At 42.8% G+C, this 16,143-nt stretch overlaps 1 protein-coding gene across 1 annotated transcript in view; it reads left to right on the forward strand.

The window, feature by feature from the left end:
- LOC144798691 (maestro heat-like repeat-containing protein family member 1) overlaps window positions 1–10,411 on the forward strand; it is a 63,364-nt gene extending 52,953 nt beyond the window's left edge. Inside the window, exons 16-18 of the mRNA XM_078669689.1 lie at window positions 6,387–6,470; window positions 7,127–7,198; window positions 9,842–10,411. Of these exons, the coding sequence (XP_078525815.1) occupies window positions 6,387–6,470; window positions 7,127–7,192 (150 nt within the window). The 3' untranslated portion in view covers window positions 7,193–7,198; window positions 9,842–10,411. The remainder of the gene's footprint in view (window positions 1–6,386; window positions 6,471–7,126; window positions 7,199–9,841) is intronic.
- The last annotated feature ends 5,732 nt before the right edge of the window (window positions 10,412–16,143 follow it).

The raw sequence follows: 16,143 nt of genomic DNA on the forward strand, positions 1-16,143 counted from the left end.
GCCAAAACCCTGGTGCTTACCGGGTAAAGGGAGCCTGCTTAAGTTTCGTGGCTGGGTCCCCCCGGTCCCCAAAGATCCAGTCATTAACCACCAGCAGCTGAGCTGAGCTGCCCAGTATTATAGTCTGATGTCTACTGCCCCTAGTCCACCATCACAAAGGATTGAATGCACTCCTTATGAGAGATTCATGGCACCGGTCCTCCCTACTTGTAGCTATTGATGTTGAACTGTAGGGTTGTACACCAATGGGTAAGGATTTTCTGGAGGTAGTGTGGCAAAACATACAACAGCTGTGGCAATGCCACCATTTTGAAGAGGGCTATACAACCTCATCAAGGAAGGAAGCAACAGTGGTCTCAAAGGTGCAAAACGTGACCTGGCGTGCCATAGGCCCATTTAGTTGATAGACGCCACAGATAAGGTTTTGGGCAGAGTCCTCCTTGCACGCTTGAAAGATTGGGCATCAGAAAATTGGATTCTGTCCAATACTCAATATGGTTTTAGGAGAGGGCAGGGTACAACTGAACAATATCTTAATTCATCTTTAATCATTAATAAGCACAGAAGGTCCTTGAAGAGTTCTATCCATCTGCCTTCATGGACCTATCTGATGCTTTTGACACTGTCAATAGTGATAAATTATGGGCATTGTTGGAAGGTATGGGTGTGGAAAAAGCGTTAGTAACCCTACTCCCCAGTCGTCACTCCGGTACCACAGTCATAGTAAGATATGGCAGTAAAGGGGAAAAAACACATACTTAGATTCCTGTCAGGTTTTAGGACATTGCACAGAAAAGGTCAGTAACTTCTCATACTTGGGCAATCTTTTTAGCAACCTGTTGAGGCGGGAACCTCTTTTAACCATAAGAGCACAGCAGACAAGTAGGGTGATGGATGCACTATTCCGTTTGGCTTCTAAAGTGGGGACAACTTTTTGTCTTTATTGCATTGTCCCTAGGGAGCTGGGGGTCTTGTCCTTTTTCCTGTTTTAAAATTAATAAAAGATTTAAACCATACATTGGGGCACAAGCCTGTGAAGGAACTAATTACCCTTTATAGCCAAATGTCTCTCTATTGCCAGGTATGGAGCAGGGGTTTGGGGCTACGCTAAAAACCAACAATTTGTAGGAATCGAAAATAAATTCATGAAAAGATTACTGATGCTCCCAAAAAGTGTTCCTACCTCTTTTGCCATACAGAACTTAACTAGAATTTATGGAAGACCGTATAGGCAGTGCCCCTTTTCTTCTATAGGCCAAGATAGGGACCTCTGAGGATTTCATATTTTCATGTGATGTTATTAAAGATTCCCAAAAATCAGACAATGTTTTAAAGGTTCCATGGTTTTAATATTTAGAGAGGATTTACCATGAGATTGGTCTGGAATACTTTATTGAAAACCCTGAAGGAATTCCCCTAAATGCCAAAGGAGTTTTCAAGGAGGCATACTGTTCCAGGGGCAATAGGCCTCTTAGTTACCAACTTGACAATATTGGAGTCCCCTGTTTGCTTCCTGCCCCTGCACAATGTTATCTATTTATTTCTACTAAGTTCCAGTTCTGATTTTATCTAACCAGGTTCTGTTTATACACTGTGCACTTTGTTGCCGGCATTTCCTCGCCAAGGAGGGTGGTCAAACAAGGTTTTGTTCTGCCCATGTGATAATGTCTCAGTTTAAAGAACTATGGACTTTGTATTATTTTGAACATTGTATAAATCAGAGAGAACTAGATTTCTGCTCCCATTACTAAGAAATACTCGCTCTTGCTCGTATTGATGGTTTTAACTTCTTACCGTCTTTGGCTACGGCTGAAATCTGTATTGCAGTAGCTAATTACATAAGAGACTCCATTGCGATCAAATAGCCTTAGGAGTAAAATCTGTACAGAGATTTTACCTTTTTATGATGAATTGTGTATGTATTGTATTTTAATCATATTAATTTGTAAATCTTTTCATGGTTCTCTGAGCTGAAATAAAGTTATTCTTGACTTGACTGGCTCTATACTCCATCATGATCGGGGGGAGATCTATCCCACCATATTTCCCTTAATTTTACGTGTCAACTGGGTCATATTCCTGTCCCAGCTTTCCTATGAGACTCATGTGTTAGAAATTGGGTTTCTGGTTGGCAAAAGAATGCAGCCTGTCCAAGCAGAAGCGGTAATCCTAGTGAGGGTATCCACACTAAAAGATAACCTGTGTTCACCCTCTGGTAGCTTGCCACAGAGCAGTGAGGCTTATATAAAGAGGCAACACACAGCAACAGAAAGAATACCCCACAAAATGACTCCATACAGGTTTAGAAATACTAACACTATTATAAACAAAACAAGACCAACATTACAAAATCCAATGTATAGAAGTTGAGATATTAAATGTTAAATAAATACATGCAGTGAAGGGCTTAGAAGCAAGTAGCATTAAATAAGTTACTTTACATCGTGCTGGACCGGGTCAAAGTCAACGTTCAGGCTGACCGCGTGGAAGGGCAGGCCAGCTACAGGACCCATGCAGGACCAAGTGATCAAAGTACCTTTCCTGGTCACAAACAGTGAGATGGGTCGATCTGTTCCACGTAGTGATGGCGATGTGTCAGTTCGGAAGATGGGTGCTTGAGTCGAGAGGTGTTGAGTGATGTGCCTCACCAGATTCTGCCACACAGTCGAGGGGATGCCTCGATCTCACCATGCTGCAGTGGCGGAGATGCGCTGTCCGATGCATTAATCTCTAGAGGCAAAATGCTGGTTCAAATGTGATGTGACAACTCCAGCAACAGTGTTGATCGCCGGTTCTATTACACACAGACAGGAGATGCGCCAAATTCCATGTTGCAAGTATCTGGTCCACTTTCAGTAAGCTTAAAACAACGAAAGAGTGTAAATCAATAAATGTATAGAAGCACAAAAGGAGAGAAGATGAGTATGCAAGTCTTATTAGATTTGTATAGGAAGCCCTCACTCACCACCCTGGTTGGTGGCATGCTTCATCATCGGGCCCACAGGGTGTAGCCGAATGCCTCCCCGGTGTGCTACAACGCCAGGATTACTGTGGAGCTGGTTAGTTGTGAAGATTATGTAAATGTGAAAAGGGTTTAAAAATGTCCAGATTGTGTCTCACATAAAACCTTTATTCTGTGGCCAATCTGACAAATTAAAAGCAATGTGTTTAGGAAACTACCAAGTTAATTGTTTGGCTATTTCCACTTAAAGTGGGGTCAACATGTTTCTGCCCTTGATGTGTGATTTACTGGGCATTCATCAGGACCATGGGGAGTGTACCTCGGCGGTATGGGCACGCTAAGGCCCACCCTGACTAGAGGACGTGAAAGTTAAAAATCAGTGTAAAAAAAGGTGCAAAATGAACAAACCAACAAGTTGTGGGAAAATTACCTCATAATCAGAGGAACCTGTATAGTTTGAAAAATAAAAGATCCACTCCCCATAGGTCTTGTGAGGGGGTTGGAGGCGAAAATGGCACACTGCCCGCAACGCCTGGCACCCGTTCGATACCTGCTTGTAGCCTCTAACCGGACCACTTCCAGTAAGTTCAGGCACAGGAGCAGGGGTAAGGACTTTGATGTCCCTGATTCTCAAGCAACAGGAGGCAAGCCACAAGCACCTGGAGATCCCTTGGCGGTAAGGCAGAGTAAAGCTCTCCTTCAGCAGAGTCCGAGAGCAGCAGACAGCAGGGCAACGGAAGATAGAAGCAGGCCTTTCAAGCTTGCAGTCTAAAAATGAGTCATTTCAGCACCACAACAGTCCTTCTGATAGATTCAGTTCAGAAGTGTCTGATTTTCGGGGTGGGGGTCAAAGACCCAGTACTTATACCCAAAAGTGCCTTTGATGTGAGGGTGTGACTTCAAAGCAGCCCTCTGAAGTGCATAGGTTCTCCTTTCAACTCAGTCCTGTCCATCAGGGATAATCTGTCCTTTTTGTGAGGACAGGACACTGCCTATTCAAGTGACGTGTTAGACCCTCCCTTCCACCCCGCCCAAGAAAGGCCATCATAATGCAGATATAGTTAGATGGGTATTCAGATCCATCTATCCTTTATGTGTTGTGGCGGTCTTGCTTGAATGCACAAAGTGTAGCTGTCACCCACCCCAGACGTATATTAGAGACGGGCTGTCATGCACAAAAAGCAGTATGTGCAATGTCTACTTTCTAATAGTGCTGTAAATAAATAGAGCCTAAAAAGAGCCCGTTTGAATAGATCCTGTGCAATGTGTCTTGCATGAGACCTAGTATTGTGACCTAGCTCAACCCTAAAGTACCCAACTTTTCCCCAAACAACCCTCTAATCAACACTTCTAAAGAGGAAGCATCTGTCGCCCCAAAAACAAGCAACCTGAATAGGAACAACATACAATACAACATAGTACTCTATCAAAATAAAGTAATCACCATAGTCTTGTGTAGCAAGGAGTGATTTGCCCCAAGACAGCCCCTCTTTACAGATGCAATGTGTCTCTCCTTTGTCAGCAAATGAGAATAAACTTGTAGCTCTACAAGGAAGGAAAGGGACCAAACTCTATACCACTGAATAACATCTCATCATCCACTGGTAGCGTCCCCTCCCCCATGATAACCAGCAGAGCTCTCTGAGGAGGATGCCGTATGTCTGTCTTCCAGTTTTGACCACAGTTGGCCTCCTATCAGTCTGCTGAGTTTCCTCCTAGAGTAGGATGGTTGACCCCCTTCGGCCTCCCAAATTGTTATTGGCTCCTTAGTTGATATGGGCAGTTATTTCCTCTCCGCCGCTCAGTCCCAGAGCTCTTCTGGACTCTTAAACAAAATGGTTCTCCACTGATACATTACTTTCAGTTTGGCAGGGTACATCAGCATATATTGAATGTCCTTAGCCCTAACTTTTCACTTAACCTCTAAGAAAGATGTAAGAAGGGGCTGCACTTTACCTGCGTAATCGGGGAAGAGCTTAACCATAGAGTTGGTGCAATGGACGTTGTTGTGCCTGCCGCAGGATATAGTCTGTCCATAAGGTACAGTATACTGATGGTAATGCCTCTAGGCGGTCTCCCTGGCTGTGGTTAGGGCCAGTGCCCGGTGCGCCCTTTCCAGAATGAAGGAGGAGGATATCTCACAATCCATGATGCAGGTTCTGAAGTATTCTGTGGGGAATTTCTCTCATGTTGCCCACCCCCTCTTTTCTTCTCTGGGCCACCAAATCAGCTGGGCTGTCACAAGCCCATGGGGGTGCTTAAAATGAAAGGTGGTCCCTACCACTCCGCTCCCATGTGGTTGCATCCTCTCCCTTGCGAGTCAAGAGTCAATGCAGAGGTAGAGGTAAGTCGCTGCAGTGAGAGTGTTATTTGCCTAATAAGTTTCTCTCATACCCGACTCCCTACATGGGCTTAGGTTGGCCAAAGAGGACAAGTGTAGCGGGCACCACATGGATGTTTGCATTCAAGAAAAGGTTGCCCCATAGTTGGCTCAACCAGGCTGCAGTTTCAGTCCTAGCCACGTGTGGTGACCAGTCCATCTCCTCCACTCTAAGGTGCCCGTTACATTGTTACGGGCTACCACCTGGAAGTGAAAGCAGCAATGTGCCACACCTCAGCCACACGCCTGTCTTCTCTCCCTCTCACGCTCCAGGAGTCGATGCTGAGAGGGTTTGCCACTGTGGGTTCACAGCTCCAGGTGGTGTTTGCCTCTGGCAGGCCCATCTACAGGTAGGCCGTATGCACAACCAGGCCGTCGATTGCAGAAATTGGCTCTCTCATCCAGGGCTCCCTGGATAGGTTTGGGTGGGCCAAAGGGGGTGATTATAGGGCCACTGCACTGGTGCCTGCAACTGAAAATAGGTCACCTAAGGTTCGGATTCAGCAAGGTTCTAGGAGCTGGCATGTAGCTCGCTCAAAATGCGGCTACCATCTTCGGCTGCTTGGACACGTCCTCCAATAATTTCTTTCTTTATTTCTTTACAATGTAGTGGAGGTGAGTGATCTGTCAATGGTAGGCGAGCCCTTTGGGAGCCAGGATGGTATTTATCAGATAAGGTAGAAACTGTATTGTTTAGAAAGCGCCATACAAGATTTCTTAGGTAAAGAGCAGAGTGAGCACTTATGGTAGCAGCACACGTATACACTGCCAAATCACTATTATTCACTGTTACTGCATCTTTGATCCATTACTCACATAAGCAATATTTCACTCACACATATGTTCTGCTTTTAGGTGAGTACAAGGTGCTAAGGATGTGAAATGCCAAAATAGGAGTGAACATAGTATGCTGTTTCTTGTACATATGTTTTTTATTTGCTTGAGGTGTGCAGCCTTTCATGACTTTCATCTTCAAGACTCATGACAGTCTACATTTGTTTACAACGGTCTTGATAATGCTGATCTTTTTTATTATATTTTCAGGATCCAGACAATCTGCTTGAAGAACTACCACCACCAGAATACAGGGATGACTTCCACATCCCCAAATTTTCACCGGAGAAACATGTGAGTTTTCTTTAAAATACAATACCATCATGTTCATGTGCCTTCTCTCTCAAATTCTGTTTCTTCCATACCATCTTCACAAACAAAGTACATCCACATGATATCACACGAATATCTTCCCATGGAAACTATACTCCATTCTCAGAAACACAAGGAATTCTTTACGTTATTAACAAGGAGTGAATGGTGTAGCAACTCAATCCGTCTCTCATCCACTGGTACCCTTAGAGAGCTAGAGCTGATTTCTTAACTTCAAAGCTGGTTTTAGTGCACAGTGTAAATGTACAGAGGTGGAATTTATCTCCTGTTGAAAAAAGATTATTTAAAACAATTACCCTTCTGACTCTAGACTAACCTCTTCTGCGAAACAAAATACACTGGGGTTGATCCAATTTGTGGGCGAGCAAGAATCTATGGGCTAAAAATTCCCTTTCACAATAGGAGCAAATTTAGCTTTTTCTATCCTCACTTCTAGACTAGACAAAGAATTTGGCTGGCCTTGGCTTTAATCAATGGAGAAAAAATCTCCTATTCCTTGGGGTCAACCATTTACTGGCAATGCCCACAATTTGAGTTTTTTGAGAAAAATAAGTCAACTGTTATACATGTTGTCATGTCTAAATAGCCTTCTTGTTTCCATTCTCTCTATCTGCCAGCTTGAGGACATGATCAAAATGATGAAAAGCACTCTCAGGTTGTGCGAGTTCATACTTTCTAAGTAGGGTGAGGTAAGATTTTGATGCTTTTTTCCTGTCAATGTGAGTGAGAGTGTGAGTACTATCAGACTAAAAGGATCACACAACAAACCATCACTTATCGATGGGGGTCACTGGAATGTAATGTAAATGTAGGGTGGATTTGTAGAGAGCTGCTTGTCACCCGTGAGGGTCTCCAGGCACTTCTTCCATACAATAATGGGTTTACTATACTTGCCAAACAATCCACCCTATGCTACATAGTTTACAGTTTTTTTACAAATAAATGTTTTGCTAGTTTAGAAGAATCAAAAATTGCACATGGTGTTGCTCTGTGGCAAATGTTAACTACTCACCTGAATTAATCACCCATGTGTTATACTGGTACTAGAGAGGCAAAACATTTTGCGAGAACAGCATTAATATTTGATAAAACAGCAAAATAGTATTGTCACAGAATGTACTACATTATGCTGCATAATTTGCACTGTGTTCCATAATTTGGCCTTCCTTTGTGTCTCATGAATAACAATATTGTGGGACACTAATATCATTGATAAAAAAATCAAGAGACAAAATATCAAAAGGTAAGTATGTAAAGATTTTCTGTACCTAATTCAACATATGTGTACCAAAATACATATACATATATCTTTATTTATTTGGAGTTAAGAATGGCAAATGTATATGTCCCTTTGTGCATTTACCCTTTAATATTTTGTCCCTCGATATTTTGTCCACAGTATTACTGTGTCACGATATTCTTGTACTAGACGTTCAAGAGTACAATCGGCCCTTCTTAGTCTCATAATTCCAGAGCACTTATAATATAAGGCCTTTGGTTACTGTTTTAAATTACATTACAGTTATGAGGGTTGAAAAGGAACGAAATACATAGGTTTTCAAGAGCCTAGGGAAATATGTAACCAACAATGGAACTAGCGAGACTGAGCGATCACATCCCATTGGTGCTGGAGGAGGAGAGATTTCGGGGTAGGGTTGTCCAAAGCACTCATCATCATAAAAGAAACACCTCTATTTTGGGGAAGATTGGATGTAAAACCTTTTAGAAGAGAACTACTTTACCAATTCAGAGATGCATCATGCGAGAATAGAGCCACCAAGAGCGTGGCTGTAATTCCTCTATGGATGCTTTGTGATTGCACAGAAGAGCAAAATAATTCTGCAAATGTGGTACAGGTGCAAAGGGGGGGCCCGTGAGTAAGCATCGTTATCTGCCCCCTTGAGTCCGCCCAACACTGTCATGGAAACATGGACCGACTGACCTCTAGTTGGCAGGCACGACCGCCTAATTATGATGCAACCACACATGGTGCGGTCACATACTTACTTTTCCCTATGGGAGCATGTGTTGTGGCTATAAATCAGCTGTAGCACAAGCTCCCATAGAGAAATGGGAGACTGTGTTCCTCCCTGCACCACGTGGCAGGCACCTCAAGGTGCCTGCCACACAGTGCTGGGATCAACGTGCCCCATTGGACCCCAACCGGAGGCCGCAACAGAAGGGGCCCTGCTAGAGGCCCCCAAGCACACTTTCCAACAGGCTTTGCATATCGGAAGCCGGCATGGAAAGTCTGCCCCGGAAACCGTGCATCATAATTAGGTCTCACGGTTTTATGGTATTTATTATTTGAACATTTCCGTCTGTATTTGTCCATATTTCTTTTTTGGCCAGCTTATTGGTATTTATCCATATTTAATTTGTGTTGTTTAAATAGATGAGGTGATAACTCGTGTCTTTCTGCATTTATTTAACAGATAAATGTGGACTCATACTTAAATGCCTGTCAGGTTTTAGCACATTACACAGTAAAAAATATAAACATAATAAACTCACATTAAAGAAATAGTGTAACAACACACATACATCTTGAGATATGCAGTAATTTAAAGACATATCATTGAGTTTTGTAGCTCCCCTTGCTGTCATTATGTACAGCTACTGGCCTGGAAGTGATTAATCTCAGCATGATGAATCACTCAAAAGAAGCTAAATTATCTGTATTTTTCCACTTTCAAAAATAAATACAGACAGTGTTTTCTGTCTGTGTTTTTCTGTAAAAATCAGACAAAGCGGAAATCAGGGAACCCTAATCATAACATGGACGGTATAAAAATGCATCCCTATGAATTACGGGCCAGACTCCGACAGGCCGACTGGCTCCTTGAGCCTGTTGGAAGCCAACTGGAATGACTGGCCAGTTTCATTTCCGACAACTGAAATTGTATTTAGGGGGTCAATAGTGAAACCAACCATCTCGGTCGGAAAGCTTCCGTTTCGACCGAGATCGTAATCGACCCCTAGGACTGACATTTATCAGGCCTGTTTCACATTGGTAAAAATAATCTGTATGATTCCAAAACAACAGGGTGTGACACTGGAGAAGACAAGAGGCACCTGCTGGAGTACAATATTGTATGGCAGCACATTTTCATAAACTGCCTTACCTCTTGTCGTATTTGAAGAGTCACAATCTCTTCAGTGCTGACTCCCCCGTCACCTTGGTGAATGTTATTCAAATTCTTTGCAAGCCAAAGTTAAACACAGAGCAAAATATATTTTATGAGCTCCTGGTGCCTCCATTGCTTGCTGGACTGTGAGGATGGGCAATTGCCTCCTTGACCTATCTGACCTTGTACTTTTTCAACTTTCAGGTTTCAACCTACTTACCATTCCTTTGGCCTTTGATTCGACCACTGCGACTGATACCACTGACAAAATGTATTGAGGATCCCTAACCATCTCCCTTTCTCATAAACATTCATTGCTGAAACACAATATCCCACCAGAGGACATCCAGAGACCCATTAGAAGTCATTGAACAGTAAAGCTACACCAGCCGTAGAGAAACATGAAGATTTGACTTTTTGATTTGGCGAAGGACGACAACCGCATCTCAGGAGTATGGCTGAGGATCACTTTGAATGATAACGAAGCACTACTTCCCCCTGGTCTGGTGCTCCTACATGAAATCATTCACCAATATCATCCATGAAATGTTAGTTCATAATAACGAGCAATATTAAGCAGTTGTTCAATAGTCACTGTACAGCCATGGTGAATTTTACATTGCTTACTATTTGTAATGTAAATCTTACTGTTTAACATGTTTGTATTGCAAATGCTCTTGTGCAAACTCTCGGAATGTGAACATTGTACATTATTTTATGTAATTTAATTTAATTTAAGGGCCCTTGGCAGTAAACAAAAATGTTTTAAAAATTAAATCACTCTTGTCTTTAATGATGACTCTCATACATTCTTGGCTACATGACTGGCATAATCCTTCAAGACAGAGTTTCAAAACTAAGAAGGTGTGGGGCATGTTGCATCACAATGCGTCACTCTTGAAAAATCACTCCCAGCAATGTTTTTCTATACAGAATTTAGGATTTGGATGGAACATGCTTCTTCAATTACATTCAAAAGTTTGAAACACAGAGACCCACTGGTCTTTGTCTATTAGTTTGCTTGGCTCAGATCTGTGCAAGGGAAGCAATATGAAAAAAGTAATTCTGTTCATTAGACTAATTTGTAGGCCTGGGCGGTAAACTCTGCTACCCTTGAGGAGTTTGTGGACTTTTTCTAACTCTGCACTCCGCATGGACCGCAGAGCTTCTAAAAACTCAGCATATTGGTGTGCAGCAGATTCTTTCCTCTCTCATGGCTTGCCAATATTGAGTTAGCAAGAGCGAGCTAGGAAAATCCAATGCCAGACTATCTCCAGGCGAGATTTCTCATTGCAAGGGGTCGCGGTAGGTCATTACTGCTCATGTTGAGAAACCTGCCACTTGCATTGAGGAAGCTGCAACTCGAGTAGAACATCTCAAATGGCAGAAGGATGCACACTTTTGAGCTAAAAATCAGCAGTGCAACTTACCTCACTCCATCGCTTGCGGAACTCCATGGAGAGTTTTTTGGTCACTCCACAAACTCTGGCCAGGCCTCCTACTTTGTCCCTTGTTTACGAAAACGCTTATACCAGCCATTAAGAATCTAGGAAACCGCATTTACACAAACCACTATAAAAATAAATTCCATGTTGATCACATTTAGGAATCTTCTTTGGCTATTCTCAACGATCATCGTAATTTGGGGTGTTCAATGGACAAAAAGAATCTTACTGTTTAAACATACATCTTTCTTAAAGAAATAAATAAAGGACAAAACTAAAAAAAGTGGATCTGCGCACAAGCCCCTAACTTGCATGAGAACTTTACCCCAAATTATTTTTTCTACTCCTGACTCATTCTAAGAAGGAAGATATATACCTCAGGGTCACATGACTTCTCTGTCACAGGTCAGAGACGAGATAATTAGAAAACAAACCCCTGCCACTGTATGTCTCAAAATGTCCTTGTGAGAGAGAATTTGCTTGTTGTTTAGCAAAAGTGGGAGGGATGGGATCAGATAAGCAGGATGAGGGTTTGGTGCTTTTTATGGCAGGCTTAATACTGCAATCTCTGGAGGGATTTATTTCCTCATGATGCCCCTTATTACTTCGTCTTTACTTGATACATGAAAACTCATGTCATATGGTATAATGCCTCACCAAAGGCGGTTACTAACTGACTCTTGGGGTACAAGTCTTGAAGGCCTAAGGAGATTTGATTGTGTGAAAATTGTCATAACAATATGATAGTGCAACATTTATTCACTTAATCTCCCTGTGCCTTAAAAATGAATGTGTCCCTCTGTAATGCAACTGGTGTTCATGTGAGGAGCTCTGATACCTTTGGGTCAAGTGTGCCCTATATTAAACTGAAAAGAAAGTGCTTCACCCAACAACAGGTTGCCAGGCTCACTCACCAAACAATGGGTGTTCTTGCCGTTCAAATAGGAAACAGCCATAACCAGGCGAAAGTACAATATAACCCTTTCTCTCCTAAGGAGAGGGAGAAAGGCTTTCTAGAGTACTGGGAGCAGTACTTGTTCAAAGGACATCCTATCTGATGAGGTAGAGGCCATTCTTAGGTCGTAAAAAGGAGTGCAGGTGGTTTTACATAGCTTTGCTGATCTGACAACAATGGTAGGCTTGAATTCACTAACAAAATATAATATTTAGTATTTTTATTCTTTTATCCCAAATTTATTGTGACATTGTTAGTACTGATCTTGTTGAGATGACTGTTGTAATACTTAGATAATACTAGAGGATAGGATTTAATAAAAACCCATTATATTAATTATCTATTGCTTGTATAATGAATTGAGTAGACACAATTGGGGTAGGCACATCATGGTTCCTCCAACTACTCTGTTAGGTGTGCTCACAAATGGGCTTTCTTCTAATGTGTATGGTCCTCGGGGACGGGTATGAGATGACTGTGTGCTGTCCCTTACCTGCAGTAACGCACACATATTCCTACAGCTCTGGGAATTAGCAAAACCTAGCCAGGTGTGCCTTTAGAAAGGAGTGATATGAACCAGTTAGACCCTATACTGGCCAGTTCACTGGTTGCTACAAATTTCAAATTTGAGTGACATACTAATGTGTTTGGAAGACCCATGTGTACTTATAAATCTTCCATAGAATCAAGTCCCCTTATCCCTTAGGGCTTTTTAAGTGTAACAGATACAAAAGAAACATGAGATAAGAACCAGTACCTGAATGTTACTAAATTGTGGCTGATAAAGTAAATATTCCACAGAAAATACATCCTGCGGTTACTATCTACTTGACAGGGAATAGAGATCCTGCTGACAGAAGAAGAGGCCTCATTCATTATAGGGACATCTTCACTCGTTAAATCTATCATTGAGTAGCTGTAGCTGCAGCTGACAGTAACACCTGATGAAAAAAAAATCACTTGCTATTACACCTGCCCAAAATCATCCTTACTGAAGCAAAGAGCTTCTCTTAGCATATTCAGAGCTCACAAGGTAATACCAGGGAGGGTTACCACATATCATGGAGCCAGGGTGGGTGAGTCTATTAATGCTAGCAGTCAGCAATGACCAGCTTTAGTGGAATACACCTCTCACCTAGCAAGAGACCAACAGTAATTAGTGGTCAGCAAGAACATTCTACAAGAGGATTTAAATGTTTACTGACAGCTGAGACCATATGTATTCATGAACTAAGACTGCAGCAGGCCTACTTCACTTGTTACTCCTACCCCGATTAATTCATTGACTATAACGGTTACAGGGTACAATGAGATTTTCAGGAGTCACAAATTCAATTACAAAGAGTACCTGGGGCATCGGCATGCACCAGTTTAAAGCTGCACTGCATACAGACAATCAATCGTCACAGTAAAAAATCCAGTAATCTTATAAGTAATCCTTTTCACCTATTTTTATCTGTGTTCAATTTAAAGTTCAGACAGAGAGAATGTGATTTAAAACCTTTCAATGCTCCAAGAATGCCCGTCTGGGCTTTGTCCAACAGCTCCGTGTATCACATTTCAATTGAGTAACCAGATTTAAAGTCCACCCAATGCATTTTGGGCTACAGGCCCTTCGTCAGGGGTAACTGGAAATTTAGAACAACCCATCAGGAACCATGTGTAAATTGTTAAACTCTTCAAAATGAATGTAAAATGTTATGCATATTGTACTCAAACATATATTTTATCAAAATATGTGTGCCTATTATCAATTACTTAAAATTGAAAATTAGTGAAAAATTACCCAGGCTGTTCATATATGAATATGTGCCTTTACACCGCAAAATAAATAAAGCACCAAAAAGTGAATGAAACAAAAAGTGAATAAACCCTGTGTTAAAATCAAACATTATTTATAAAAAAACCTAACCCAAACACCCAGCTCAAGAATTCTATGAATGTTGTTTTTAGTCATCTCTGACTCAGCCTTACAACCTTCAGTGGAGCCGCTTGTTAAATAGTACATGCCTGTAACGCATTGAAAGAATAACCTTTGGGCCACAAGCGCAGAACGGACCACAGTCAACTCTCAAGCTGTGTGAAAAAGGCTGCTTTATTGAAAACAGGTGCATCTTACAAAAAACATAACCTTGGCCTTTGCCTCCCAAAACTAAACCTCTCTATACATGCTTCATCTACATATCTCCCTCGATCACCCCTAAGGTTTCCACTCCCTTCTCCTGTCTTTGCAACTATTTAGCAACCCCAATTCAGTCAATAACGATTGTCCCTTTAAACCCTGTAACCTCTTCTCCACCTGTCAAAAGATCTACGTAACTAAGTATCTCCTATCCTACTCTTATTACCTGCTCCTGGAGTAACTTGTTCCCAACTATAAAGTGAACTGTAAAATTGCACAGAACTAGCTCCCAGGCGCCATGAACCTGCTTCAAGTGACAACCAATTACAATGCATTTTCACTCCCCTGATGCACCTGTACTCAACAAATTCGGCCATCCATCCCATAATAACCAAAATAACCTCCCCATCTTACCTTCTAAAGGGTCGGTAGGAGGGGATTGGAAACTGTCCCTAACTGCCGGCTGCCATGTCACCTTACAAAATGGTAATACAGCCTCTAAAATTTCCAGCTAAAATACCCAAGCACATAGCCCAAGTGCAGCCCATAGAGAGCCCAATTTGTTGCAGGCTGCACCAACGGCCCAAAAACCCTGGGGGTGCGAGCCTCCCCAAAGCCCCATTGGGCCACACGCCCAGAATGGACCACAATCAAATCTCAAGATGTGTGAAAAAGGACACTTTATTGAAAACAGGGGCATCTTACAAAAAACATAACCTTGTCCTATGCCTCACAAGACTAAACCCCGCTAGAAATCTTTCATCTACATATCCTCCACCCCCACCCCTAAAGTTTCCCCACACTTCTCCTTTCTTTGCAACTATTTAACAACCCCAACTCAGTCAATAACTGGTGACCCTTTAAATCCTGTAACATCTTCTCAACCTGTCTAAATATCCCCCTAACTCAGGAGCCCATTAGGATCGCGGACGGACTTGAGTCCGTCCGCGACCTTTGAGGAGGAGGGAACGTCCGCATGGGCTGCGGCATTCCCTCCTCTGCAATTAGGATGTGACCGCCACCCTGGCGGTCACATCCTCTATTTTTAACATTGCGGCGGTTGCGGCTTCAAGCTGCGCCCGCCGCAATGGTAAAAAAGCACGCATTGCATTTACATGCAGAAAGCTGCAGGCACCGCGCGGTGCCTGCTGCTGTCTGCATGTAAATGCAGGGGGGTACCATATGTGCAACCCCCACCCCCCCTTCACCCTGTGGGCCTGCAACTGGCCCCCAAAGTGCTCATCTGTATGCTTTTCCACGGCGGAGAACCCGCCGTGGAAAAGCATATCAGATACGCAATCCTAATATGGCTGGCGGTGTCTGAGAGACACCGCCACCATATAAGAGCTTTTCCGCCGCGGTTGTAAGCCGACCGCGGCGGAAAAGCGCCGGACATAAACCAAGACCCAGCAGCCATCCTAATTTGGTGGTGGGTCTTTGGAGGCACCGCGGCGGTTTTCCTGCATCCTCCGGGCCGGCGGTGGCTTCCGCCGGCCCGGAGGATGCGGGAAAACAGTGATGCTAATGAGCCCCTAAGTATCTCCTATCCTACCCTTATTATCTGCTGGAGCAACCTGTTCCCAACCATAAAGTGAACAGGAAAACTGTACAGAACTAGCTACCAGACGCCACTCAGAAACAGTCCCTATAACTTTTCTGACCACCCCCCCCCCCCCCTCCCATCACCTATTCATCAGGCTATTCTTGGGTATCTTCGTTTGTAAAGGGCTTTGTCTAAAACTTCCTTTATTTGTATATCAGGTGAATCTCCATCCCGTAGTGAGACAAATGAACACCAGCAACCCTGAAAAAGTACACTGCATTATATCTTAGTTCTGGTTGCTCCACTCTACCGAAACCTGACTCACCACAAAAGACCCTCATGTCCCTGTTTATCTTCCTCCGGGCTTTATCAATGGTGGCACCCTTGATTGTCTTCCAGGGATGAATTCAGTCCAAATGACAAAGCATCACAACCACTGCT

This window comes from Lissotriton helveticus, chromosome 12 (assembly GCF_964261635.1).
Source record: "Lissotriton helveticus chromosome 12, aLisHel1.1, whole genome shotgun sequence".
Lineage (NCBI taxonomy): Eukaryota > Metazoa > Chordata > Amphibia > Caudata > Salamandridae > Lissotriton > Lissotriton helveticus.